At 48.7% G+C, this 25,935-nt stretch overlaps 2 protein-coding genes across 2 annotated transcripts in view; one reads left to right on the forward strand and one right to left on the reverse strand.

The window, feature by feature from the left end:
* Nucleotides 1–25,935, forward strand: part of LOC144508694 (CMP-N-acetylneuraminate-beta-galactosamide-alpha-2,3-sialyltransferase 2-like) — a 556,023-nt gene that overhangs the window by 280,926 nt on the left and 249,162 nt on the right. The window lies entirely within an intron of this gene.
* eif6 (eukaryotic translation initiation factor 6) overlaps nucleotides 13,428–25,935 on the reverse strand; it is a 67,362-nt gene continuing 54,854 nt past the window's right edge. The window contains exons 4-5 of the mRNA XM_078237007.1: nucleotides 22,988–23,169; nucleotides 13,428–13,689 (exon numbers count right to left, since the gene is read on the reverse strand). Coding sequence (XP_078093133.1) covers nucleotides 13,680–13,689; nucleotides 22,988–23,169 — 192 coding nt within the window. The 3' untranslated portion in view covers nucleotides 13,428–13,679. The remainder of the gene's footprint in view (nucleotides 13,690–22,987; nucleotides 23,170–25,935) is intronic.

Consider the following 25,935-nt stretch of genomic DNA (forward strand, 5'->3'; position numbering starts at 1 on the left):
GCCAACTTTCAGGGATCTATGCACATGGACACCAAGATCTCTCTGCTCATCCACACGACCAAGTATCTTACCATTAGCCCAGTACTCTGTAATCCTGTTACTCCTTCCAAAGTGAATCACCTCACACTTTTCCACATTGAACTCCATTTGCCACCTCTCAGCCCAGCACTGCAGCTTATCTATGTCCCTCTGTAACCTGCCACTTCCCTCCGCACTGTCTACAACTCCACCGACTTTAGTGTCATCCGCAAATTTACTTACCCATCCTTCTATGCCCTCATCCAGGTCATTTATAAAAATGACAAACAGCAGTGGCCCCAAAACAGATCCTTGCGGTACACCACTAGTAACTGAACTCCAGGATGAACATTCCCATCAACCACTACCCTCTGTCTTCTCGCAGCCAATTTCTGATCCAAACCGCTAAATCACCCTCAATCCCATGCGTCCGTATCTTCTGCAATAGCTTACCGTGGGGAACCTTGTCAAACGCTTTACTGAAATCCATATACGCCACATCAACTGCTTTACCCTCATCCACCTCTTTGGTCACCTTCTCAAAGAACTCAATAAGGTTTGTGAGGCACAACCTACCCTTCACAAAACCGTGTTGACTATCCCTAATCAAATTATTCCTTTCTAGATGCTTATAAATCCTATCTCTTATAATCCTTTCCAAAACTTTGTCCACAACAGATGTAAGACTCACTGGTCTATAATTACCAGGGTTGTCTCTACTCCCCTTGAACAAGGGGACAACATTTGCTATCCTCCAGTCTTCTGGCACTATTCCTGTAGACAATGACGACATAAAGATCAAAGGCTCTGTGATCTCCTCCCTACCCTCCCAGAGAATCCTAGGATAAATCCCATCCGGCCCAGGGGACTTGTCTATTTTCACACTTTCCAGAATTGCTAACACCTCCTCCTTATGAACCTCAATCCCGTCTAGTCTAATAGCCTGTATCTCAGTATTCTCCGCGACAACATTGTATTTTTCCTGTGTGAATACTGATGAAAAATATTCATTTAGCACCTCTCCTATCTCTTTGGACTCCACGCACAACTTCCCACTACTGTCCTTGACTAGCCCTAATCTTACCCTAGTAATTTCTTTATTCCTGACATACCTACTAGAAAGCTTTAGGGTTTTCCTTGATCCTACCTGCCAAAGACTTCTCATGTCCCCTCCTGGCTCTTCTTAGCTCTCTCTTTAGGTCCTCCCTGGCTATCTTGTATGGACATCTGGATTCAGTGAGTGCTGTTACTATGGGAATCTGGATTTAATGAGTACGGTTACTATGGGAATCCGGATTCGGTGAGTGCGGTTACTATGGGAATCTGGATTCGGTGAGTGCGGTTACTATGGGAATCCGGATTCGGTGAGTGCGGTTACTATGGGAATCTGGATTCGGTGAGTGCGGTTACTATGGGAATCCGGATTCGGTGAGTGCGGTTACTATGGGAATCAATGTTGATCACAAAGAGGATCTTTGTAGCACCACTACAGACCAAGTTCTGCGTAAAAAAAACTGCTAGACTGGGAATCTGGCAAGTGGTGAGGGAACCAATGAGGGAAAAACATACTTGATATGCTCACCAACCTGCCTGGCATGGATGCATCTGTCCACAGCAGTATTGGTTGGAGTCCCAGAGGATTGGAGAATAGCCAAAGTTGTTCCTTTGTTTAAGAAGGGTAGCAAGAATAATCCAGGTAATTACAGGCCGGTGAGCCTTACATCAGTGGTCGGGAAATTATTGGAGAGGATTCTTCAAGACAGGATTTATTCCCACTTGGAAATAAGTGGACGTATTAGTGAGAGGCAACATGGTTTTGTGAAGGGGAGGTCGTGTCTCACGAACTTGATCGAGTTTTTTGAGGAAGTGACGAAGATGATTGATGAGGGTAGGGCAGTGGATATTGTCTACATGGACTTCAGTAAGGCCTTTGACAAGGTCCCTCATGGCAGACTGGGGCAGAAGGTGAAGTCGCATGGGATTAGAGGTGAGCTGGCAAGGTGGATACAAAACTGACTCGGTCAAAGACTACGGATCATGAACCCACTCAGGCCAACCTATAATACAGACTATGCTGAGACACTTTGCCGTCGCACCTCTCTCACACTCCTCAACCACCTCATACACCAACTCTACAGCAAACGCCGCAGCCTGGAAACCAAGATAGAGTCCATATCCTCAACTTGCGCTCAGGATGCAGACCAGCTGCGAAACTCTGCCAAGCAGACGAGACAAAGGAACTACACCATCTACATGCACACCAAGAACAGGAAACTTGAGAAACTCGGCATCACCACCAGCAGCAACCAAGCCTCCCCCGGTACCACAGTAGAAAACAGTACCACTGCAGGGAAGTCCATTGTCAACTTGTCCGACTACACACTTCAACCAGATGAAATCGAAGTTCTCAGCCGAGGGCTTAATTTTTGCCTCACCACCAAAATAGACCCCATCAGTCTCGCAGCAGACACAGAGGAATTCATCAGGCGAATGAGGCTGAGGGAGTTCTTCCACAAACCCCAAGAGGCCAACAGCGAACACAATGAGACAGCCAATGAACCGGAACAGCCGACAGAGAGATCCACAGTGCATCCGAAGAGGAACGAGTCGAATTGGACTCCTCCGGAAGGCTGCTGCCCTCGACTTGACATGTATGCCCAAGCCGTCAGGTGCGTCAACACCAAATTCATCAGCGCATTCACAAGACAGCCCCGAACATCACCCAAGCACAACGCAACGCCATCCACGCTCAAGACCAACCGCAACATTGTCATCAAACCAGCAGACAAAGGAGGGGCCATCGTCATATTGAACAGAACGGATTACTGCAAAGAAGTGTACCGACAACTAAACAATGAGGAACACTACAGACAGTTACCTGCAGATCCGACCAAAGAACACACCCGTCAACTCAACACGCTGATCAAGACCTTCGATCCGGACCTTCAGAGCACCCTCCGTGCTCTCATCCCACGTACTCCCCGCGTTGGAGATCTCTACTGCCTCCCGAAGATACACAAGGCAAACACACCCGGCCGTCCCATCGTATCGGGCAATGGGACCCTGTGCGAGAACCTCTCCGGCTATGTCGAGGGCATCCTGAAACCCATTGTACAAAGAACCCCCAGCTTTCGTCGCGACACTACGGACTTCCTACAGAAACTCGGCACACATGGAGCAGTTGAACCAGGAGCACTCCTCGTCACAATGGATGTCTCGGCACTCTACACCAGCATCCCCCATGACGATGGCATTGCTGCAACGGCCTCAGTGCTCAGCGCCGACAACTGCCAGTTTCCAGATGCAATTTTACAACTCCTCCGCTTCATCCTGGACCACAATATCTTCACCTTCAACAACCAGTCCTTCATCCAGACACACGGAACAGCCATGGGGACCAAATTCGCACCTCAATATGCCAACATCTTCATGCACAGGTTCGAACAAGACTTCTTCACCGCACGGGACCTTCAACCGATGCTATACACTAGATACATCGATGACATTTTCTTCCTTTGGACTCATGGTGAACAATCACTGAAACAACTCTATGATGACATCAACAAGTTCCATCCCACCATCAGACTCACCATGGACTACTCTCCGGAATCGGTTACATTCTTGGACACACGCATCTCCATTAAGGACGGTCACCTCAGCACCTCACTGTACCGCAAGCTCACGGATAACCTCACGATGCTCCACTTCTCCAGCTTCCACCCTAAACACGTTAAAGAAGCCATCCCCTACGGACAAGCCATCCGTATACACAGGATCTGCTCGGATGAGGAGGATCGCAACAGATACCTCCAGACGCTGAAAGATGCCCTCATAAGAACAGGATATAGCGCTCGACTCATTGATCAACAGTTCCAACGCGCCACAGCGAAAAACCGCACCGACCTCCTCAGAAGACAAACACGGGACACAGTGGACAGAGTACCCTTCGTCGTCCAGTACTTCCCCGGAGCGGAGAAGCTACGGCATCTCCTCCGGAGCCTTCAACATGTCATTGATGAAGACAAACATCTCGCCAAGGCCATCCCCACACCCCTACTTCTTGCCTTCAAACAACCGCACAACCTCAAACAGACCATTGTCCGCAGCAAACTACCCAGCCTTCAGGAGAACAGTGACCACAACCCTGCCACAGCAACCTCTGCAAGACGTGCCGGATCATCGACACAGATGCCATCATCTCACGTGAGAACACCATCTACCAGCTACACGGTCATACTCTTGCAACTCGGCCAACATTGTCTACCTGATATGCTGCAGGAAAGGATGTCCCGAGGCATGGTACATTGGGGAAACTATGCAGACGCTGCGACAACGGATGAATGAACACCGCTCGACAATCACCAGGCAAGACTGTTCTCTTCCTGTTGGGGAGCACTTCAGCGGTCACGGGCATTCGGCCTCTGATATTCGGGTAAGCGTTCTCCAAGGCGGCCTTCACGACACATGACGGCGCAGAGTCGCTGAGCAGAAACTGATAGCCAAGTTCCGCACACACGAGGACGGCCTCAACTGGGATATTGGGTTCATGTCACACTATTTGTAACCCCCACAGCTTGCCTGGACCTGCAGAGTTTCACTGGCTGTCTTGTCTGGAGACAATACACATCTTTTTAGCCTGTCTTGATGCTCTCTCCACTCACTTTGTTTGTATCTTAAAGACTTGATTAGCTGCAAGTATTCGCATTCCAACCATTATTCATGTAAATTGAGTCTGTGTCTTTATATGCCCTGTTTGTGAACAGAATTCCCACTCACCTGAAGAAGGGGCTTGGAGCTCCGAAAGCCTGTGTGGCTTTTGCTACCAAATAAACCTGTTGGACTTTAACCTGGTGTTGTTAAACTTCTTACTCGGTCAAAGAAGACAGGGTAGCAGTGGAAGGATGCGTTTCTGAATGGAGGGCTGTGACAAGTGGCGTTCCTCAGGGCTCAGTGCTAGGATTTTTGCTGTTTGTAATATATATATATGATTTGGAGGAAAATGTAACTGGTTTGATAAGTAAGTTTGCGAACGACACAAAGGTTGGTGGATTTGCGGATAGCGATGAGGACCATCGGAGGATACAGCAGGATTTAGATCAGTTGGAGGTTTGGGCTGAGAGATGGCAGATGGAGTTTAATCCGGACAAATGTGAGGTAATGCATTTTGGAAGGTCTAATACAGATAGGAAATATACAGTAAATGGCAGAACCCTTAAGAGTATTGATAGGCAAAGGGATCTGGGTGTACAGGTACACAGGTCATTGAAAGTGGCAATGCAGGTGGAGAAGGTAGTCAAGAAGGCATACGGCATGCTTGCCTTCATCGGCCGGGGTATTGAGTTTAAAAATTGGCAAGTCATGTTGCAGCATTATAGAACCTTAGTTAGGCCACATTTGGAATATAGTGTTCAATTCTGGTCGCTACACTACCAGAAGGATGTGGAGGCTTTGGAGAGGGTACAGAAAAGATTTACCAGGATGTTGCCTGGTATGGAGGGCATTAGCTATGAGGAGAGGTTGGAGAAACTTGATTTGTTCTCACTGGAACGACGGAGGTTGAGGGGCGATCTGATAGAAGTCTACAAGATTATGAGAGGCATGGACAGAGTGGATAGTCAGAGCCTTTATCCCAGGGTGGAAGAGTCAATTACTAGGGGGCATAGGTTTAAGGCGCGAGGGCCAAGATTTAAAGGAGATGTACGAGGCAGAGCTTTTACACAGAGAGTAGTGGGTGCCTGGAACTTGTTGCTGGGGAAGGTAGTGGAAGCGGATACGATAGTGACTTTTAAGGGGCGTCTTGACAAGTACATGAATAGGATGGGAATAGAGGGATATGGTCCCCGGAAGGGTAGGGGGTTTTAGTTCAGTCGGGCAGCATGGTCGGTGCAAGCTTGGAGGGCTGAAGGGCCTGTTCCTGTGCTGTAACGTTCTTTGTTCTTTGACCACCACACCACGGACAAAGTCCCATCTTCATATTGAGGACACCCTCCATTATGTTGTGTGGAACTATCACTGTGCTAAATGGTGAACTTTGAACAGATCGAGCAACTCAAAACTGGGCATCCATGAGGTGCAGTGGGCCATCAGCAGCAGGCCTCTTTTAAGGTCAAACCAAATAAACAAACTCAAATTAAATCAAGACAAAGTAAAAGGGGCAGCTCCCCAAAAGGAGGGGGAACAGCCCGAACAAAAATCAAGGTACAAAGGAAACTTAAAAACATCAAATCATAATGTGATTATTAGGGTCGATAATGCACTCCAACTCCTGCGGTGCCCAACAGGCGCGGAGGGTGTCAACCGTGCCCGTGGACACCGCATGCTCCCTCTCCAGGGACACCTGGCCGCGAACGTAGCCACGGTAGAGGGGCAGACAGTCAGGATGGACGGCCCCCTCGATCGCCCGCTGCCTGGACCTGTAAATGGCGCGTTTCGCCAGGCCCAGGAGCAGGTTCACGAGGTGGTCGCCATCCCAACCCGCCCCTCTCCGCACCAGGTGTCCGTAGATCAGGAGCGTGGGACTGAAGTGCAAACAGAACATCATAGAATATAGAACAGTACAGCACAGAACAGGACCTTCGGCCCACGATGTTGTGCCGAGCTTTATCTGAAACCAAGATCAAGCTATCCCACTCCCTATCATCCTGGTGCGCTCCATGTGCCTATCCAATAACCGCTTAAATGTTCCTAAAGTGTCTGACTCCACTATCACTGCAGGCAGTCCATTCCACACCCCAACCACTCTCTGCGTAAAGAACCTACCTCTGATATCCTTCCTATATCTCCCACCATGAACCCTATAGTTATGCCCCCTTGTAATAGCTCCATCCACCCGAGGAAATAGTCTTTGAACATTCACTTTATCTATCCCCTTCATCATTTTATAAACCTCTATTAAGTCTCCCCTCAGCCTCCTCCGCTCCAGAGAGAACAGCCCTAGCTCCCTCAACCTTTCCTCATAAGACCTACCCTCCAAACCAGGCAGCATCCTGGTAAATCTCCTCTGCACTCTTTCCAGCGCTCCCACATCCTTCTTATAGTGAGGTGACCAGAACTGCACACAATATTCCAAATGTGGTCTCACCAAGGTCCTGTACAGTTGCAGCAGAACCCCACGGCTCTTAAACTCCAACCCCCTGTTAATAAAAGCTAACACACTATAGGCCTTCTTCACAGTTCTATCCACTTGAGTGGCAACCTTTAGAGATCTGTGGATATGGACCCCAAGATCTCTCTGTTCCTCCACCGTCTTCAGAACCCTACCTTTGACCCTGTAATCCACATTTAAATTAGTCCTACCAACATGAATCACCTCACATTTATCAGGGTTAAACTCCATTTGCCATTTTTCAGCCCAGCTTTGCATCCTATCTATGTCTCTTTGCAGCCTACAACAGCCCTCCACCTCATCCACTACTCCACCAATCTTGGTGTCATCAGCAAATTTACTGATCCACCCTTCAGCCCCCTCCTCTAAGTCATTAATAAAAATCACAAAGAGCAGAGGACCAAGCACTGATCCCTGTGGCACTCCGCTAGCAACCTGCCTCCAATCCGAAAATTTTCCATCCACCACCACCCTCTGTCTTCGATCAGATAGCCAATTACCTATCCAATCTGCCAACTTTCCCTCTATCCCACACCTCCTCACTTTCAACATAAGCCGACCATGGGGGACCTTATCAAAGCCTTACTAAAATCCATGTATATGACATCAACTGCCCTACCTTCATCAACACACTTAGTTACCTCCTCAAAAAATTCAATCAAATTTGTGAGGCACGACTTGCCCTTCACGAATCCATGCTGACTATCCCGGATTAATCCACATCTTTCTAAATGGTCGTCAATCCCATCCCTAAGGACCTTTTCCATCAATTTACCAACCACCGAAGTAAGACTAACCGGTCTATAATTACCAGGGTCATTTCTATTCCCTTTCTTAAACAGAGGAACAACATTCGCCATTCTCCAGTCCTCTGGCACCATCCCCGAGGACAGCGAGGACCCAAAGATCAAAGCCAAAGACTCTGCAATCTCATTCCTTGCCTCCCAAAGAATCCTAGGATATATTTCATCAGGCCCAGGGGACTTATCGACCTTCAGTTTATTCAAAACTGCCAGGACATCCTCCGTCCGAACATCTATTTCCTCCAGCTTATTAGCCTGTAACACCTTCTCTTCCTCAAAAACATGGCCCCTCTCCTTGGTGAACACTGAAGTAAAGTATTCATTCATCACCTCGCCTATCTCTACTGACTCCATACACAAGTTCCCACTACTGTCCTTGACCGCCCCTAACCTCACCCTGGTCATTCTTTTATTCCTCACATAAGAGTAAAAAGCCTTGGGGTTTTCCTTGATCCGACCCGCCAAGGACTTCTCATGTCCCCTCCTAGCTCTCCTAAGCCCCTTTTTCAGCTCGTTCCTTGCTAACTTGTAACCCTCAATCGAGCCATCTGAACCTTGTTTCCTCATCCCTACATAAGCTTCCCTCTTCCTTTTCATAAGACATTCCACCTCTTTCGTGAACCATGGTTCCCTCACTCGGCCATTTCCTCCCTGCCTGACAGGGACATACCTATCTATCAAGGACACCCAGTATTTGTTCCTTGAAAAAGTTCCACTTTTCATTAGTTCCTTTCTCTGACAGTTTCTGTTCCCAACTTATGCCCCCTAATTCTTGCCTAATCGCATCATAATTACCTCTCCCCCAATTGTAAACCTTGCCCTGCCGTACGGCCCTATCCCTCTCCATTGCAATAACAAAAGACACCGAATTGTGGTCACTATCTCCAAAGTGCTCTCCCACAACCAAATCTAACACTTGGCCCGGTTCATTTCCCAGTACCAAATCCAATGTGGCCTCGCCTCTTGTCGGCCTATCCACATATTGTGTCAGGAAACCCTCCTGCACACACTGCACAAAAACTGCCCCATCCGAACTATTTGACCTACAAAGGTTCCAATCAATATTTGGAAAGTTACAGTCCCCCATGACAACTACCCTGTGACCCCCACACATATCCATAATCTGCTTAGCAATTTCTTCCTCCACATCTCTATTACTATTTGGGGGCCTATCGTAAACTCCTAACAACTTGACCGCTCCTTTCCTATTTCTAACCTCAGCCCATATTACCTCAGTGTGCAGATCCCCCTCGAATTGCCGTTCCGCAGCTGTTAAACTATCCTTGATTAACAATGCTACTCCTCCACCTCTTTTACCAGCTTCCCTACACTTAGTGAAACATCTATACCCCGGAACGTCCAACAACCATTCCTGTCCTTGTTTTACCCACGTCTCCGTAATGGCCACAACATCGTAGTCCCAAGTACCAATCCACGCCCCAAGTTCATCTACCTTGTTCCGGATGCTCCTTGCATTGAAGTAGACACACTTCAACCCACCTTCCTGTCAACCGGTACCCACCCTTGACCCTGATACCTTCCCCAATACCTCACCACCCTCAACACTGACTTCTGGACTACAACTCCTTTTCCCACTCCCCTGACAAATTAGTTTAAACCCCCCTAAAGAGCCGTATCAAATTTCCCTCCCAGGATATTGGTGCCCCTCTGGTTCAGGTGCAAACCGTCCTGTTTGTACAGGTCCCACCTTCCCCAGAATGTGTTCCAATTATCCACGTATCAATAAAAGGTTTTTGAGGAAAACAAAAAGGGAGTGCAGCCTAAGACACAAAACATAGACATGGTCCACGGACTCCACAAGGCCACAGAAGGGGCAATCTTCGGAGCCTGTGAACCAGTGAATCCTACGATTGTGCGGAACTGCTGCATGCATCACCCTCCACCCCAGGTCCCCGATGTAATTGGGGGAGATCCCTCCGTAGAGGGACCTCCGCCGCCCGATGGCAACAAGGCCCGCCAAGGTGTATCCGGGCGACAGGCGAGGACACGGTAGTGGAAGGTGTGCAGCAGCAGCCCGCACAGGGAACACCTCCGCGCGGTAGAAAAAGGCACGGAGGACATTTCCGCGAGGCCGCTCATGCTGTGGGGCACCTGACCCGAGGAGGGGGGTTGAGGCTTTGGGCCAATGTGGAATTCCGTCTGAGCAGGGGAACGCTCGGGCAGGATCCCCCCCGCACGCATGCGCTGCCTCGAGATCGCGTGCACTTTCGGGGCCAAGCACAACCGTCCTAAGGTCTTGGATGGCTTTGGCTGCGCGCCGGACGGACACCCCCGCGCACTCAGCCAGCACGTGGGGGCTCATCCAGCACATCCCCGATCCTTGTCACCCCGGAGTCCATAGCCCCCCTCTCCACCAGCCACCTGAAGTTCATCAGCAGCAGGAGACAAGGTTAAAGCATTTGCAACAATCTTTAGACTGAATCGGCCTCCAGGGGTTCCTCAGTATCACGGATGCCAGTCTTCATCCAATTCGATTCGCTCCACGTAATATCAGGAAACGGTTGGAGGCACTGGATACTGCAAAGGCAAAGGGCCCTGATAATATTTCAGTGGGAGAAAACTCTCCGCTGGCTGGAGTCACACCCGGCACAAAGGAAGATGGTTGTGGTGGTTGGAGGTCAATCATCTCAGTCCATCATTGAGGGTAGTGTCCTAGACCCAACCATCCTTAGTTGCTTCAATGACCTTAAGGCCAGAGATGTTCGCTGATGACTGCACTGTTTAGCACAATTTGCGAGTCCTCAGATACTGAAGCAACCCACACCCAAATGCAGCAAGACCTGGACAACATTCTGACTTGGGTTGATAGTTGGCAAGTCACATTTGCACCACACAAATGCTGGGCAATGGCCATCTCCAACAAGTGGGATCCAACCATTTCCCCTTGATGTTCAATGGCATTACCAGCACTGAATCCTCAACATCTTGGCGGTTAACACTGGCCACAAACTGAACTGGACCAGTCTGCATGAGTGTGGCTCACACAACACAAGAAGCTCATCACCATCCAGGACAAAGCAGCCCGCTTGATTGGCACCCATCCATTACCGTAAACATTCACTCCCTCCACCACCAATGCACAGTGGCAGCTGCGTGTACCATTGATGTTCAATGACATTACCATTGCTGAATCCTCAACATTGGTCTGTGGTCAGTGTTAACCACCAGCTACGACTTTCACCAACTTTTACAGATGCACCATGGAAAACATTCTGGTTGCATCACAGCTTGGTATGGCTCGTGAATGTAGCCCAATCCATCACGCAAACCAGCCTCCCATCCATTGACTCTGTGTACATTTCCCACTGCCTCAGCAAAGACGCCAACACAATCAAGGACCCCACACACCCCGGACATTCTCTCTTTCACCTTCTTCCATCGGGGAAAAGATACCAAAGTCTGAGGTCGCTACTAACCGACTCAAAAACAGCTTCTTCCCTACTGCTGTCAGACTTTTGAATGGACTTACCTTGCATTCAGTTGATCTTTCTCTGCACCCTAGCTATACATGAGAAATGCACTCTCTCATTTCCTTCTCTATGAATGGTATGTTTTGTCTAACGCGCAAGAATCAATATTTTTCACTATGTTAATAGATGTGACAATAATAAATCACATTTACAAGATGCATTACAGTAACTCCAAGGGTTTTTCAGCAGATCTCTGAAACCTAGGAGGACAAGGGCAGCAGATGAATAGGAACATAACTATCTGCAAGTTACCCTCCCAACCCTGACTTGGAAATATAATCATAGAACATTACAGCGCAGAACAGGCCCTTCGGCCCACGATGTTGCACCGACCAGTTAAAAAATCATCGTTCCTTCAGTCGCTGGGTCAGAATCCTTGAACTCTCTAACAGCATCATGGGTGTACCTACACCGCATGGCCTGCAGCAGTTTAAGGCTACAGCTCACCATCACCTTCTCGAGGCAGTGACTGCTCAGAGCAGGTGGAGCCAGAAAGACAAGAAAACCAACAAAGGAAGCAAGCTGCATTAGAATCGCTGAGGCCAAACCTCGTGTTTCCCAATCTATATACAGTCTCCAGAGATGCCTCATCTCTCCAGCTTTAGATTCTGTGCTCCATGTAAGCCACTGAAGAAATATCACATTTTTCTTTTAAAAAGCAAGGTTTAAAGAACCAGAAAATGCAAAGTTGCTGCAAATTTAATTTCTGCATGAATAATTCCAGAGTTATAAATAAAAAATCATCTTTCCTTTTGAAAAATTCCTGTGAAATTGACAACAAGCGTTAATAAATTGATTGAGTTTGAAACGGAAAAATCTCTTCATCCACATCAAAGAAAATTCAAAATGTTAATTGTTACCCTGCTGGGTGTAACCGAAAAACAACTCTCTCTCTGCCGTCCCTCGCTCTGATTCACATCCTTCTGAATTTTCTCTTTATCCTTTCACTATTTCTTCACTCACCTGTTCATTCTCAGCATTTCTGGAGCACCAACTTTGGGAGTCACCAACATATGTACAACCTGTACGCCAGTGAGTCAGTGTGTGTGGAACCTGTACCCCAGTGAGAGTCAGTGCACGTGGGACCCGTACCCCAGTGAGAGTCAGTGCACGTGGGACCCGTACCTCAGTGAGAGTCAGTGTGTGTGGAACCCGTATCCCAGTGAGAGTCAGTGTGTGTGAAACCTGTACCCCAGTGAGAGTCAGTGTGTGTGGGACCCGTACCCCAGTGAGAGTCAGTGTGTGTGGGACCCGTATCCCAGTGAGAGTCAGTGCATGTGGGACCCGTACCCCATTGAGAGTCAGCGTGTGTGGGACCCGTACCCCAGTGAGAGTCAGTGTGTGTGGGACCCGTATCCCAGTGAGAGTCAGTGTGTGTGGGGCCCGTATCCCAGTGAGAGTCAGTGTGTGTGGGACCCGTATCCCAGTGAGAGTCAGTGCATGTGGGACCCGTACCCCATTGAGAGTCAGTGTGTGTGGGACCCGTACCCCAGTGAGAGTCAGTGTGTGTGGAACCCGTACCCCAGTGAGAGTCAGTGTGTGTGGGACCCGTACCCCAGTGAGAGTCAGCGTGTGTGGGACCCGTACCCCAGTGAGAGTCAGTGCACGTGGGACCCGTACCCCAGTGAGAGTCAGTGTGTGTGGGACCCGTACCCCAGTGAGAGTCAGTGTGTGTGGGACCCGTACCCCAGTGAGAGTCAGTGTGTGTGGCAACGGGCTTGGCAAATGTTCTACTGTTTTCAGAGTAATAAGACTCAGACATACAGCAGTTTTCTAAACAAGAAATACAAGGCCAGTCAGCTGGTTTGTACAATGAAGAAACTGTGATGAAGCATACGTTAGGTGATTTGAACATGGTAGCCCACAAGAATATTCCGGAAGGGACTGTAACAAACATTTGGATTTTATGAGTCAGTTAGTGACCTATTCTCTCCACCATTCACAGGACTTTACCCCTGCTCACTCCCAGAATTTCAGAAAGAAATCGAACTCTGAAGAATGACCAACAAGTCCTTAAAAATCAAGCATTTATTGATAAGCTGTCTGGTCTGTTTAATCAACCCAGACAATTTTATCACCGTGTTTCTTACACAACAGATTTCCCTCAGGGTGTGGGAGATTAATCAATTATGAGCAATGTGAGTAAATTCCAGAAAGAATTATCCATCAGTTCAGAGCAGAGTGCTCTTTCTCCCTCGTCCATTCCGTAGAGATAGATGATCAACGCATTCTCTCTAACAGGCTGGGTCCACACCTCAGACTTTATGTTAAACTGAAAGAGAGAAGAGAAACAGTGTTACCCTGGCAACAGCCGCAGGTTAGACCATTCACAGAGGTCAGTGGACAGTAATTACTGACTGAAAAACTAAACAAAGCCTCCTATTTCCTGGCTAAACATCACGTATTGGAGGACACCCCAGAACTGATTGTTTGGAATAAATGTAAATATACTCAGCCAGATAGGAGGTGCAATTTAATCCCTCCTCTGAGGCAGGTTTGGTGGCAGGGGGCTTTTAATCAGCAGGTGGGGACCGTACCATCTTCCCACCTCTGCTTTGATTAAATCCAGGATGAGAAGACTCTTAGATCCCCTCCCAGTGTCACTCACCTGTGGAATGGGCCCCTTGGTAATCCCCGAAGGCACTGCCCAGCTAAGCACACTGCCAGCCTTTAATTGTGCATAGCTCTCAGGTGGAGAATCTCAGCCCCATGGACTCTGGGGAGGGTCTGCTGCTCGGGTAAGAGCCTGATTGTCACTCTCTTTGGCTGCCTTCCCGAGAAGGGGAGACAAGAGGCTTTCAGCAGGTGGGTGAGAGCCCTGCCCAAGCAAGGATCCAAAGTGAACTGAGTCACACTGCCACGGATGGTGCAGACTCAATCTTCCCATTCTCAATTAGTCCCCTCCACTAAACCCACTTCATTGCCAGCACCAGCCCACACTGACAGCCGTGTACCAGCAACTCGGCAAGACAGCACCTTCCAAACCCACAACCTCCCCTGTCAGAAAGACACGTTGGAAAGAAACATCATCACCTTAAACATGAGGAAAGTGAGAGGGTCAGGCAGCAGGGAACAGCTAGAAACAATGATTACAGAGTGTGGGGAGAGTGGGAAATATTGCAATAGGGAAAGGTGGGAATTCTCACGTGTCGATAAGGGCTCTATGTATAGTCAATGCTGTGCAGATACATTGCACAGAATGATCGTATAACAGTCACAAGATAGTCTTATTCATTTGTGTTGGTTGAAGGACCAACAAAGAACAAAGAACAGTACAGCACAGGAAACAGGCCCTTCGGCCCTCCAAGCCTGTGCCGCTCCTTGGTCCAACTAGACCAATCGTTTGTATCCCTCCATTCCCAGGCTGCTCATGTGACTATCCAGGTAAGTCTTAAACGATGTCAGCGTGCCTGCCTCCACCACCCTACTTGGCAGCGCATTCCAGGCCCCCACCACCCTCTGTGTAAAAAATGTCCCTCTGATGTCTGAGTTATACTTCGCCCCTCTCAGCTTGAGCCCGTGACCCCTCGTGATCGTCACCTCCGACCTGGGAAAAAGCTTCCCACTGTTCACCCTATCTATACCCTTCATAATCTTGTATACCTCTATTAGATCTCCCCTCATTCTCCGTCTTTCCAAGGAGAACAACCCCAGTCTACCCAATCTCTCCTCATAGCTAAGACCCTCCATACCAGGCAACATCCTGGTAAACCTTCTCTGCACTCTCTCCAATGCCTCCACGTCCTTCTGGTAGTGCGGCGACCAGAACTGGACGCAGTACTCCAAATGCGGCCTAACCAGCGTTCTATACAGCTGCATCATCAGACTCCAGCTTTTATACTCTATACCCCGTCCTATAAAGGCAAGCATACCATATGCCTTTACCAACATTGACAGTGCGGCACTCCCTCCCTACCGGCACCTCTGACGGCGCGGCACTCCCTCAGAGGAGGGAGGGGAGGTGTGAGGGTGGAGGGAGGGGAGGTGTGAGGGTGGAGGGAGGGGAGGTGTGAGGGTGGAGGGAGGGGAGGTGTGAGGGAGGAGGGAAGGGAGGTGTGAGGGAGGAGGGAAGGGAGGTGTGAGGGAGGAGGGAGGGGAGGTGTGAGTGAGGAGGGAGGGGAGGTGTGAGGGAGGAGGGAGGGGAGGTGTGAGGGAGGGGAGGTGTGAGGGAGGGGAGGTGTGAGGGAGGAGGGAGGGGAGATGTGAGGGAGGAGGGAGGGGAGATGTGAGGGAGGAGGGAGGGGAGATGTGAGGGAGGAGGGAGGGGAGATGTGAGGGAGGAGGGAGGGGAGATGTGAGGGAGGAGGGAGGGGAGATGTGAGGGAGGGAGGGAGGGAGGGAGGGGAGATGTGAGGGAGGGAGGGAGAGGAGATGTGAGGGAGGGAGAGGAGATGTGAGGGAGGGAGAGGAGATGTGAGGGAGGGAGGGAGAGGAGATGTGAGGGAGGGAGGGAGAGGAGATGTGCGGGAGGGCGGGGAGATGTGCGGGAGGGCGGGAGGGAGGGGAGATGTGCGGGAGGGCGGGGAGGGCGGGGGGGGGGGGGGAGGGCGGGCGGGGGAGGGCGGGGGGGGAGGGAGGGGAGGGCGGGGGGGGAGGGAGGGGAGGGAGGGGAGGGAGGGGAGGGCGGGAGGGAGGGAGGGGAGGGCGGGAGGGAGGGAGGGCAGGAGGGGTGGGAGGGAGGGAGGGAGGGGAGGGCGGGAGGGAGGGGAGGGCGGGAGGGAGGGGAGGGCGGGAGGGAGGGGAGGGCGGGAGGGAGGGGAGAGCGGGAGGGAGGGGAGAGCGGGAGGGAGGGGAGAGCGGGAGGGAGGGGAGAGCGGGAGGGAGGGGAGAGCGGGAGGGAGGGGAGAGCGGGAGGGAGGGGAGAGCGGGAGGGAGGGGAGAGCGGGAGGGAGGGGAGAGCGGGAGGGAGGGGAGAGCGGGAGGGAGGGGAGAGCGGGAGGGAGGGGAGAGCGGGAGGGAGGGGAGAGCGGGAGGGAGGGGAGAGCGGGAGGGAGGGGAGAGCGGGAGGGAGGGGAGAGCGGGAGGGAGGGGAGAGCGGGAGGGAGGGGAGAGCGGGAGGGAGGGGAGAGCGGGAGGGAGGGGAGAGCGGGAGGGAGGGGAGAGCGGGAGGGAGGGGAGAGCGGGAGGGAGGGGAGAGCGGGAGGGAGGGGAGAGCGGGAGGGAGGGGAGAGCGGGAGGGAGGGGAGAGCGGGAGGGAGGGGAGAGCGGGAGGGAGGGGAGAGCGGGAGGGAGGGGAGAGCGGGAGGGAGGGAGAGCGGGAGGGAGTGGAGAGCGGGAGGGAGTGGAGAGCGGGAGGGAGGGGAGAGCGGGAGGGAGGGGAGAGTGGGAGGGCGGGGAGTGTGGGAGGGGAGAATGTGCCTGATATGAGTATTAGCTTTCCAGCAACACTCCTCCCATTAAAAATATTTTTTTTTAAATCAGAGAACTTTTTGGATGACCCAATCCTAAAGTAGGTTTACATCCAGGAGTTAAGGGGCTGTGGGAGGGTGGCTTGGCCAGGGGTTGACGTGAGGAGGAGATGTGGCTGGCCAATATATTTGTGACTGTGCCTCTTCCTAATAAATGCAGAGATATAGCAAGAAAAGATCTGTTTACATTTGATTTTTGTGTTTGAAACTATTACATGGCAAATAAAAAAGGGGCACCGACATTGCAAATGTTTGGGGTTCCCTGATGCAGTTGGGACGGCACTGGGGGTTCCGTGGATTGAAACGATTGGGAAAAGCTGCAGTAGAAGGCACTGCCTGAAAGGGAGCTGAAAGCAGATTCAATAATCATTTCCAAAAAGGGAATTGGACAAATATTTGAAGAGCAAATGTGTGTGGTTATGGGATAGAGCAAAGGAAGAGGAACAACTAACTCCTTCAAAGCAGCAGCAGGAAAACACTGTGTCAAACAGCTCCCTTCTGTGCTGTATTGGGTTAAAACGAGTAGAACAAAAAATAATAAATCAAACAATCGTGATCAGAAGTAATTAGATTTGAAATTTTATAGATCATAAGAGGGAAGTGAGGCATTCCACTGGTTAAGTCCTGAGAATATAATTTGAATTCATTCATAGAGAAATCATAGAAACCCTACAGTGCAGAAGGAGGCCATTCGGCCCATCGAGTCTGCACCGACCACAATCCCACCCAGGCCCTACCCCCACATATTTTACCCGCTAATCCCTCTAACCTACACATCTCAGGACTCTAAGGGGCAATTTTTTAACCTGGCCAATCAACCTAACCTGCACATCTTTGGACTGTCATTCAGTTATGGGGTGTCACTAGTTAACCCAATATTCATTCCTTATTGCCAGTGACAGTGAAGGATCGGCAATATATTCCAAGTGGCTTGGAGGGGAACCTCCAGGTTGTGGTGTTCCCCAATATCTGCTGCCTTTGTCCTTCAGAATGTAGAGATCACGGGTCTGGAAGATGCTGTTGTAGGAGTCTTACTGAGTTGCTGCAATGAATCTTGCAGATGGTACACACGGCTGCCACTGAGCATTGGTGGTGGAGGGAGTGAATGTTGAAGATGGTGAATGAGATGCCAATCAAGAGGCTGCTTTGTCCTGGGTGTTGGCAAGTGGTAGAAAGATGAGAGGTTTATGGAGAGAATTTCCCAAGACTCTGGTAGCTCAAGCTATGACTGCCAATGGCGGAAGGATTAAAACCAGGGATGCTCAAGGTGCCAGAAGTAGATCAGGTGATTAGAATGAGACGGAAAGGGATTTGAAAACAAGGTTGAGAATTTTAATCGGGGCAAGCGTTCTTGCCTAAGGTGCTGATCGTAAGATTTGACAAATGAAATGTGGCTGTGTTAGAGACTTTCAATGTCAATTTAAATAGAATTCATTTCTCTGCAACATTTCTTCCCTTCACATTCTACGAGCAGTTTTTCTCAGAGTGACAGATGTTTCTCTTGTTCAGAATGGTAACAGCGTAGAAGACAAGCGCAACTCATCCAGCCCCACTCTCCTTACAGATGCTGCCAGACCCACTGAGATTTTCCAGCGTTCTGTTTTGGTTCCAGCCCCACTCTCCTACCTTTTACTATCCACACCTGCAAATAATTCCCTTCAAATAATTATCCAGTTCCCTATTGAAAGCCTTGATTGAATCTGCCTCCACAAGATAGCGGATTCCACATCCTAACAACTTGCTGCTTATAACATTTTTGCTTAGCTATGAGGATAAACTCGGTTTGTTCTCACTAGAATAACAGAGGTTGAGGGGTGACCTGATAGAGGTTACAAGATTATGAGTGGCATGGACAGAGTGGATAGTCAGATGCTCTTTCCTAGCATAGAAAAGTCAAGTACTTGGGGACATAGGTTTAAGATGCCTGCCTAAACTAAAACCGTATGCACTTAGTGTCTGTATATATAGGAAGGATATCAGAGGTAGGTTCTTTACGCAGAGAGTGGGTGGGGTATGGCATGGACTGCCTGCAGTGATAGTGGAGTCAGACACTTTAGGAACATTTAAGCGGTTATTGGATAGGCACATGGAGCACACCAGGATGATAGGGAGTGGGATAGCTTGATCTTGGTTTCAGATAAAGCTCGGCACAACATCGTGGGCCGAAGGGCCTGTTCTGTGCTGTACTGTTCTATGTAGTTTTCCATTCCCATCCTATTCACGTAGATACCCCTTTAAAACCGCTATGGTACCTGCTCCCAGGGCCTCCCCAATCATTCTGAACACCTCTCTTAAATCTCAATTTAATCTTCTCTTCAAAGAGAAAAGCTCCAGCCTCTCCAATCTATCTGCATAACTCAAGTTCCTCATCCCTGGAACCATTCTCGTGAATCTTTTCTGCACTCTCCCTAATGCCTTCACATCCTTCCTGAAGTGTGCTGTCCAGAACGTGATCCAATACTCCAGCTGAGGACAAATCAACGTTCCATACAGGTTCATCATAATGTCCTTGCTCTTGTACGCAATGCCCCCATTTATAAAGCTAAGACATCATATGCTTTATTACATTGCCGTTCCTTCACTGTGGTCAAAATCCTGGAACTCCCTCCCGAATATCACCGTGGCTGTACCTACACCTCAGTGACTACAGCAGTTCAAGAAGGCAGCTCACCACCACCTTCTCAAGGGAAACTAGGGACGGGTAATAAATGCTGGCCTAGCCAGCGAGCGACACAAAATAAAGTCCTCTAAACCTGTCCTACCATCTTCAATGATTTATACACAGTACTTAGTTCCTTCTGCTCCTGATTTTCTTTTAAAATTGTACTCTTTATATTGTTTATGTTCTTTTTGCCAAAATTAATCATTTTATACTTCTCTGGATTAAACTGCACCCATTAGAGGCCAGACAGGTTTACAGCATGGAAACAGGATCGTCGACCCAACCTGTCCAATGCAGCCCCCTTTTTTAAGCTCTAAGCTAGTTCCAATTGGCCGCGTTTGGCCCATATCCCTCTAAACCCCTCTATACCCATCTTACCCATGCAAGTGTCCAAATACTTTTTAAAAGATAAAATTGTACCCGCCTCTACTACTCCCTCTGGCAGCTTGTTTCAGACACTCACCACAAAGTGTGTAAAAACTGCCTCTGGACCATTTTGTATCTCTCCCCTTAAACCTATGCCCACTAGTTTTAGACTCCCCTACCTTTGGGAAAAGATATTGACTATCTAGCTGATCTAAGCCCCTCATTATTTTTATAGATCTCTATAATATCACCCCTCCGCCTTCTACGCTCCAGAAAAAAAAAGTCCCAGTCTATCGAGCCTCTCCTTATAACTCAAACCATCCCAGTAGCTTCCTAGTAAATCTTTTCTGCACTCTTTCTAGTTTAATAATATCCTTTCTATAATAGGGTGATCAGAACTGTACACAGTATTCCAAGTGTGGCCTTACCAATGTCTTGTACAACTTCAACAAGACGTCCCAACTCCTGTATTCAATGTTCTGACCAATGAAACCAAGCATGCCGAATGCCTTCTTCACCACTCTGTCCACCTGTGACTCCACTTTCAAGGAGTATCCTACCAGCCTGTTTATGACCTTTTTGAAGTTTATTACTATCCTCTTCACAATTCACATAATTTCTGAGTTTGGTGTTATCCGTAAATGTTGAAATTGTGTCCTATACACCAAGGTTTAGATCATTAATGTATATGAACACGAGTCCTAACATTGATCCCTGGGGAACTCCACTATGAGGAGAGACTAAGTCTCTGCAAATAATTCCCTTCAAATAATTATCCAGTTCCCTATTGAAAGCCTTGATTGAATCTGCCTCCATAAGATAGCGGATTCCACATCCTAACAACTTGCTGCTTATAACATTTTTGCTTAGCTGTGAGGAGAGGTTGCATATTCACTGGAGTTTAGAAGAGTGAGAGGAGATCTCATAGAAATTTATAAAATTCTAACAGGGTTCGACAGTTTCAGAAAGAATGTTCCCAATAGTGGGGGAGTCCAGAACTAGGAGTCATAGTTTGAGGATAAGGGATAAACCTTTTAGAACTGAGATGAGAAGTTTCTTCACCCAGAGGGTGGTGAATGCATGGAATTCACTACCACAGAATGTAGTCGAGGCCAAAACGGTGTGTGATTTCAAGAAGAAATTGAAGAAATTAGATGTAGCTCTTGGGGCTAAAGGGATCAAGGGATATTGGTTGGAGGGTCGGGGGGGGGGGGGGGGGAATCAGGATATTGAATTTGATGATCAGCCATGACCAAGATGAATGACGGAGCAGGCTCGAAGGGCCAAATGGCCTCCTCCTGCTTTGAGTTTCTATAAACCTTCCTCCAGTCCGAGACAACTATTCGTCTACTCTGTCACTCATCCAATTTTGTATCGCTGTTGCTCCTATCCCTTTCATTCCATTGGCTTTAACTTTGCTCACAAGTCTGTTCTGTGGCACTTTATCCAATGTCTTCTGGAAGCCCATCTACACCACATCAACAGCATTACCCTTATCAACCCTCATTGTTACCTCATCAAAAAACTCCAGCAAGTTAGTTAAACCCTATTTGCACAAATCGGCTTCTAAATTTAAGAGCTGGAACCAGCAACAAACACACTAGTCTTGTGGCATTAGCTGGAACCTGTAACCATCTGATGAGTTTTCCCAAGCAGTGATGCAGGCATGTGTGTCACAGCCGTCTCATTTTAAAGAGTCTCGATGTGAGTGGGACAGAGAGGGACAGGTAGTAGGGTTAATGTGGTGTTGATTGCCCCAGTGGATGAGGCTACTGTAGCTGAGTTACTGGACTGGACCTTGTTCAAATCCCAGCTTGACAATAATAACAATAAGATTAATTCAATAAACATGCTCAGTTGGAAAGTATGCTCCTGGGTTCTTTCAGAAGTGTAAGAACTGGAATTGCGGATAGCGAAGAGCATTGTCGGGCAATACAGCAGGATATAGATAGGCTGGAAAATTGGGCGGAGAGGTGGCAGATGGAGTTTAATCCGGATAAATGCGAAGTGATGCATTTTGGAAGAAATAATGTAGGGAGGAGTTATACAATGAATGGCAGAGTCATCAGGAGTATAGAAACACAGAGGGACCTAGGTGTGCAAGTCCACAAATCCTTGAAGGTGGCAACACAGGTGGAGAAGGTGGTGAAGAAGGCATATGGTATGCTTGCCTTTATAGGACGGGGTATAGAGTATAAAAGCTGGAGTCTGATGATGCAGCTGTATAGAACGCTGGTTAGGCCACATTTGGAGTACTGCGTCCAGTTCTGGTCGCCGCACTACCAGAAGGACGTGGAGGCGTTAGAGAGAGGGCAGAGAAGGTTTACCAGGATGTTGCCTGGTATGGAGGGTCTTAGCTATGAGGAGAGATTGGGTAGACTGGGGTTGTTCTCCTTGGAAAGACGGAGAATGAGGGGAGATCTAATAGAGGTGTACAAGATTATGAAGGGTATAGATAGGGTGAACAGTGGGAAGCTTTTTCCCAGGTCGGAGGTGACGATCACGAGGGGTCACGGGCTCAAGCTGAGAGGGGCGAAGTATAACTCGGATATCAGAGGGACGTTTTTTACACAGAGGGTGGTGGGGGCCTGGAATGCGCTGCCAAGTAGGGTGGTGGAGGCAGGCACGCTGACATCGTTTAAGACTTACCTGGATAGTCACATGAGCAGCCTGGGAATGGAGGGATACAAACGATTGGTCTAGTTGGACCAAGGAGCGGCACAGGCTTGGAGGGCCGAAGGGCCTGTTTCCTGTGCTGTTCTTTGTACGATGTTCACTAATGTCTTTCAGGAGGAAGAATCCAGCTTCCTCGTGTCTCTGACTCACATCAATAGCTGCGATTGCAGTGAGGAGGTTGTCTATTGCCTCACACCGGGATTGCTGGATTTCAGGAAGGCAGCAAGTTGATGGCTATGTGAGTTGATCTTTGTGGATGTGGGAGCAGCTATCTGTTTAGCTGGTACTCTGCTATCAAATAGCTAAACATTCACAAAATAAAATAAGTTCCTAAGCAGAGGTGACCCAATTAAAACATTAATCACTCTCTTTCAGACATTTATTGCAAAATCTTACTGCTTTCAGTCCACATTTTGCATCGTGTATGTTGGTGAATGTTCCCTCAGAGCATCACTTACCTTTCAATGAGTGAATCTCTCATACTTGTTGCAATTGCACTGGGTTGGGCTTCATTTAATCTAAAAACACTCTCAATAACCGACAGCTCTGTGCTGGTAGTGTCAAGGCCACAGAAGGCGCACCAGTCATTCACCACCATCCCGCCAGCAATCACCTCACTACCGCGATTCACTGTGCCAGCCTGGAACAAGAAACAGAAAGAGAGAGGGGGATCAGGGCCTGCCTCACTGATTTACTGTTACATATTGCCTGCCCAAAAGCTGCCCTGACTTTGCTGTTTTAAAACACTGGCATCTCAAACTCGCAAAAACAAAGGCTACTTTGGTTTAAAAAGAAACATGCAATAGATGGCCTCCCAGAGGTACATCAGATAGTGAAGGAAACTGCAGCAAGGTAAATGGTGACAAGTATTACCGTCCTGACATCAACGAAAGCACCGTGATCAATACCACACAACAACTGTGTGTCCAAACACTGGCAACGTGCTACAACTCACTCCGATAGCCAATGGGTAAGGCTGACGGAGGGAATGGCCAGACAATCCTTTCACTGTTCCTGGACAGAGGATGGGCTCAGTACTGCATTTCTCATGGTTTAATACACACCAGCACCAACTGCACAGTCTTGCACATGGTGCATGGGGAGAGTCGGGGGGTTGGGGGAGAGCTGCACATTGATGGCAGACAGCTTTTAAGTGAAGTGGGAATATATTAAAGAGAAAGAAAGCTGGTACATGAGTCAATTGGGGTATTCGGTGGCACAGGATCGATGGCTCCAGCACATTTTTTCCAGGCTTTGGTCAATGGGAACATTACATTTTTAAATACCAAAAACTAAATCCTAACTGCTGCAAATTCACTACAAGCACAGGTCATGAAATGGGGCGCGGGACGGGACAGAACATCGGGGGCATGGGACAGAATCTTGCTGCATTAGTTAAAAACTGACTGTAAGAGCTCATTCAGACAGAGGCCTGAAAGGATATGGTGAACAACTGGGTTCGCTATCCATTGCCATATCGGCGGATCCTCATCTGCTACAACTGTGGGTTAATTAAGGAAGGATTTGCTGAGGGAAAATTGTGCTTAACTAATTTGCTAGAGGGTTGGTGACATGGACTCCGAAAAGGTATTTGATACAGTGCCACACAACAGACTTGTGAGCAAAGTTATAGTTGATGGAGTGAGAGAGATATGACATCATGGGTACAAAATTGGCTGAGTGACAGGAATTGAGTATTAGTAAATGGATGTTTTTCAGGCTGGAGGAAGGTTTGTAGAAGGTCCCCAGGGGTTAGTGTGGGGCTCTTGCTCTTCCCGACGTCCATTAATGTCCTAAACCTCAGTGTACAGAGCAAAATGAACAATTACAATGACAAGAAACTGAGAAGCTTTGTGAACTTTAAAAGGACATGGACAAGTTGACTGAATGGCCAGACAAGTGGCATAGAACCATAGAAAATTACAGCTCAGAATCAGGCCTTTTGGCCCTTCTTGTCTGTGCCGAACCAATTTTTGCCTAGTCCCACTGACCGGCACTTGGACCATATCCCTCCACACCCCTCTCATCCATGAACCCGTACAAGTTTTTCTTAAATGTTAAAAGTGACCCCGCATTTACCACTTTATCCGGCAGCTCATTCCACACTCCCACCACTCTCTGCGTGAAGAAGCCCCCCTTAATATTCCCTTTAAACTATTCTCCTTTCACCCTTAACCCATGACCACTGGGTTTTTTCTCCCCTAGCCTCAGTGGAAAAAGCCTGCTTGCATTCACTCTATCTATACCCATCAAAATCTTATACACCTCTATCAAATCTCCCCTCAATCTTCTACGCTCCAGGGAATAAAGTCCCAACCTATTCAATCTCTCTCTGTAACTCAGCTTCTCAAGTCCCGGCAACATCCTTGTGCACCTTCTCTGCACTCTTTCAATGGCAGATGGAGTTTAATCCGGATAAATGCGAAGTGATGCATTTTGGAAGAAATAATGTAGGGAGGAGTTATACAAAAAATGGCAGAGTCATCAGGAGTATAGAAACACAGAGGGACCTAGGTGTGCAAGTCCACAAATCCTTGAAGGTGGCAACACAGGTGGAGAAGGTGGTGAAGAAGGCATATGGTATGCTTGCCTTTATAGGACGGGGTATAGAGTATAAAAGCTGGAGTCTGATGATGCAGCTGTATAGAACGCTGGTTAGGCCACATTTGGAGTACTGCGTCCAGTTCTGGTCGCCGCACTACCAGAAGGACGTGGAGGCGTTAGAGAGAGTGCAGAGAAGGTTTACCAGGATGTTGCCTGGTATGGAGGGTCTTAGCTATGAGGAGAGATTGGATAAACTGGGGCTGTTCTCCCTGGAAAGACGGAGAATGAGGGGAGATCTAATAGAGGTGTACAAGATTATGAAGGGTATAGATAGGGTGAACAGTGGGAAGCTTTTTCCCAGGTCGGAGGTGACGATCACGAGGGGTCACGGGCTCAAGGTGAGAGGGGCGAAGTATAACTCAGATATCAGAGGGACGTTTTTTACACAGAGGGTGGTGGGGGCCTGGAATGCGCTGCCAAGTAGGGTGGTGGAGGCAGGCACGCTGACATCGTTTAAGACTTACCTGGATAGTCACATGAGCAGCCTGGGAATGGAGGGATACAAACGATTGGTCTAGTTGGACCAAGGAGCGGCACAGGCTTGGAGGGCCGAAGGGCCTGTTTCCTGTGCTGTACTGTTCTTTGTTCTTATTTACATCCTTCCTGAAACTAGGTGACCAAAACTGTACACAATACTCCAAATTCGGCCTCACCAATGCCTTATATAACCTTACCATAACACTCCAACTTTTATACTCGATACTCCGATTTATGAAGGCCAATGTACCAAAGGCACTCTTTATGACCCTATCCACCTGTGACGTCACTTTTAGGGAATTCTGTACCTGTATTCCCAGATCCC

The sequence above is a fragment of the Mustelus asterias genome, chromosome 20, assembly GCF_964213995.1.
Source record: "Mustelus asterias chromosome 20, sMusAst1.hap1.1, whole genome shotgun sequence".
Lineage (NCBI taxonomy): Eukaryota > Metazoa > Chordata > Chondrichthyes > Carcharhiniformes > Triakidae > Mustelus > Mustelus asterias.